Source organism: Triticum urartu, chromosome 7A (genome assembly GCF_056163025.1).
Source record: "Triticum urartu cultivar PI428250 chromosome 7A, HENAU_Tu73, whole genome shotgun sequence".
Lineage (NCBI taxonomy): Eukaryota > Viridiplantae > Streptophyta > Magnoliopsida > Poales > Poaceae > Triticum > Triticum urartu.
In genome coordinates, this window is record NC_141879.1 from 463,658,782 (window position 1) to 463,662,431 (window position 3,650).

At 45.0% G+C, this 3,650-nt stretch overlaps 1 protein-coding gene across 1 annotated transcript; it reads right to left on the reverse strand.

Moving 5' to 3' along the window:
* Positions 1–285: 285 nt before the first annotated feature.
* LOC147959958 (uncharacterized) lies at positions 286–1,183 on the reverse strand. Its single transcript, XM_087536230.1, has 2 exons — positions 1,018–1,183; positions 286–941 (listed from the first exon to the last, which is right to left on the reverse strand). The coding sequence occupies exons 1-2, from the start codon at positions 1,181–1,183 to the stop codon at positions 286–288; spliced, it is 822 nt and encodes a 273-aa protein (XP_087392356.1).
* Between the last annotated feature and the right edge of the window lie 2,467 nt (positions 1,184–3,650).

The following is a 3,650-nucleotide window of genomic DNA, read 5'->3' on the forward strand; positions in this document are numbered from 1 at the left end:
TATCATCTTTGGTTCTATACGCATGATTATCATGACCCGCCCGGCGGTAAACCGCCAGGGCGCTTTAAGCTTCTTGACTGCAGAAACAGCTTGGACAAGTGAATATGGATATCATATCTTAACGTATGACGAACCAAACAAGCATCAGTTGCAGATAAATATGCACGAAGGCATACCAGACGAAGTATATTAACTAGCCTATTACAAGGTGTTCTAGTGCCAAAAGGATCATTGTTTTTATCATATACATGTCACAACATGTAGTAGTTTAAACCGGTCTCCGGTTCACGCTTGGTCACCGGCTTGACCTGACAGTTGCGGGTCATCTCGCGCCGGTTCAACTTCTTCATCCCTACCCAGTGGCTGGACATCAACAGTGGCCCAGTCGATCCCAGTTAGGGCTTCGAATACAGCTTCATCACTTATCAGCGTGGACGGTTCAATGTCAGGGGCGTAAGTGTGCTTACGGATTGGCGGAATAAGATTTTCAGCTTCAGGAATTGGTGCAGCAAGCCGCTTGTTCTTGTCATCATAGCCGGCTTGATAATATGATAGGTCTGCTTCTTCAACCAATCGACAAGCTAATGGGCGCACTTCCCGGTTTATGATCCGAAGATCATCTTCACCAAATTCGGTTTGGTCTTCCTTCAAGCTGGGACAACCTTGTGCAGCTTCAACTAGATCAAAGTCTGGTACCCATGCCTTTGCCCGAGTCAGTGCAGCTAAAGCGCCCGTCCTAGTAGCAAACTTTTTCAGTTCGTCAACCCAGGCAGGAAGCATGGATAACCTTTCTAAGGTATCATTAATCAAGGTGGGAGGAGGATTGTTATGGGAAGCAATACATATGATCCGTTGCGCGCCGGTATACAACTGTTCTATTAGAGTATAGGCTGCTTTTAGCTTTTTCTGAACATCAGATCCCAAGTGGCCAATATGAGTTCCTGTATCATTACAAGGATTAGTAAACCGGTATATACATGAAAGGATATGGTAAAATCGGGAGTTAAAGATGCTTACCAAACACATCAGAAGTCATGGCATGAATTTGCCGCTTTACGCTGGTCAGTTCATCCACCACCGGTTTAAGAGCGGTTTCTGCTTTTTCAGCCCTTTGCACCAAAGCGGATTTTTCAGTCTCCCACTCCGTCTGTTCTTTGTTGAGTCCTTCTTTAAGTTTCTCCATAGCACTTAAAGCGCTGGTCAACTCTTCCTTCGCCTTGGAGGTTTCAGCTTGTTGCGATTTAAGGTTTTCCTGTAAGTCAGCAATTTGGCTATCTTTCTTACTCAACTCGGCCTGCATGAGGACAATTATATAAGGAGGTGACAGTACATACTTAAAGTACCAACCACATAACAAGTTATGCCCTTGGCACTTGGGGGCTAATGCATATTTGCTCTTCAACATACATTTTCTGCAAAGTCCCAAGCATAATACAAGTATTCAACTTGGCACTTGGGGGCTAATGGCTATTTGTTCAAATACTACTAATACAGGAGTTTCTTCTACAAAGTCCCGGTTCACCTTTATAAAGTTAAACCGGCCCTTGGGGGCTACTTCAGCGAAGTTAAGATGTATTGTGGTTCACCTTGAGTACTTACTAAAAGTCCCGGTTTAAGTTGATATCTTAAACCGTCACTTGGGGGCTATTGGAGTTGATAAGCTACAAATCAATTCAAGAAGAGAAACATATAGGAAGTTACCTCATATTTTTCCTTCATCATATTGACCAGGCCGGCTTCATAGTCGCGGCTGGTGTACAGACGGTTCAGATAGCCAGAATGGAGATCTTGAGCATTCAGAAAGGCGTACTATGACAAATCGGCATTCCATTTTCCTTTGCCCATTGCAGAGAATTCCTCTTTGGTAGTATGTTTTGACAAAGCGATAGGATTGCCCGGTTCACAATGACTAACGCCAGTAATCAGAACATCATCATCTTTCTCCTTAGTAGTTCGTACTGGGGTCGCCGGTTTGTCAGTATTCTTTGCTGGACCGACAGGTTTGCCAGTCTGGATAGAATTGGTTGGCTGGTCAACAGGGCATGTGGTTTCAATTTCTTCCTGTTCAGTAATGAGGTCATGGTCTTGAGATGGTGGATCATTCAGCATATCATCAAGGTTGGCCTCTTCAGAGTCTGGGTTTTTCTCCGGATCAACAGCTGTGCTTTCTTCTGTCGGTTTGTTCAGGCGAGCTTTCTTGCTTGGTCTGGGCTTAGCGTTGAGAAAGTAAAACATAAAGGTCAGTGTAGCATATAAAATGCATGTAAAGAATAAAGCAATTGAGCAACTTACCCAATAACAGTTTTGAGGGGTGGAAGTTTGGTGGCTGATGACTCGCCAGAGGATGAATGAGAAGTGCCCTGATATTTGGAATCAGACGGATTAAGAGGTTGGCGAAAGCAACCCGATTTGGGGCATGAAGTGTTAAGGGAATTAGAGATCTTTGAACGGCGTTTCCAAACCGGACTGTTCGGCAAACCGGTGGAGGTAACTACCTGGCCGCTATGCCGGGTTGTGCGGCGAGCCTCGTGCTGTTGTTTCTTCACAAGAAAGTTTGGATCCAAGTAATCAAGAGGATGAGAAAATTTAACTTTCCGATTTGCCCGACGGGTTTTTACTGAAGGCAAAGGGTTTGAGTCGGAGGAAAGAACGATTACCTCTACAGCATCGGCATGACTGACTTCAGCGTCGTCCTGGCAATAATCATCATCAATAAGGCGTACGAAAAATGAACCAAGTGAGTCAAGTTCTACCTCAAAATTAGGGTTACCCACATCATCGTCAGCCGGTGGATCGGAGGATGCAGTGGTTCTCTTCCTGTTTGTGGTTTTCTTCACATCTTTGGTCTTTTGGCGGGTTGGCTTCACCGGTTTATCTTGCAGAGGTTTCTTGTTCCAGAACGGATCATCGCCCTATCAAAAATAATAACATTTTCAGAGAATATTTACAGAAGCAATTTCAGATAAGCGGATGGTATGATTCTTACAGCTGGCGGTTTGTTGGTGGTGCAGAAGGGGAGTATGCCGGTTTGAGCACAGACATCTTCCGGTTCATTCAACATCTTTTTTACAGCTTCAGTAACTTCGTCGTCTGTAAGCTGGATATCAATGTGCCGTTGAGCATCTTTTACATCTCCTGTATACTCACACATCAAACCGGTGCGCTGGCTTAAGTGCAGTACGCTCCAGGATATCCAGCAGCGCGCAAAATCAACCCCTGTCAACCCGTTTGCCATAAAAGCCCTAAGTTTGGACAGTTGAGGAGCATATTTGATTCTCTCTTTAGCAGTCAGCCTCTAAGGAAAAGGGTGTGTATTGCTCAGACATTCAGGACAGTAACCCGACAGGGTTTTTTCCTCAGATGGAGAGGTATCCTTGCAATAAAACCAGGCCTGGTTCCATTCGTTGGGGTGGCTGTGAAGATTGGCATGAGGGAAGGTGACTTCTTTCCTTTTCTGAATCGCCACGCTGCCCAGTTTGGTGTTGGGTCCATGTTTAAATTCTGTACGATGGTTTAGGTGAAAGCAATCCCTGAATAGCTCTACCGTCGGTTTCTCTTGAAGGTATACCTCACAGAAAACTTGGAAGTGGCAGATATTGGTTACGGAGTTAGGACCGATATCCTGTGGGCGCAGTTGAAAGTTGGCCAAG

Coding starts and splice junctions, on each gene's coding strand:
- LOC147959958 (XM_087536230.1), bottom strand. CDS start 1,183: ATGGAGAAACTTAAAGAAGGACTCAACAAAGAACAGACGGAGTGGGAG. Junction 942..1,017: donor CATGACTTCTGATGTGTTTG/GTAAGCATCTTT, acceptor GTAATGATACAG/GAACTCATATTGGCCACTTG.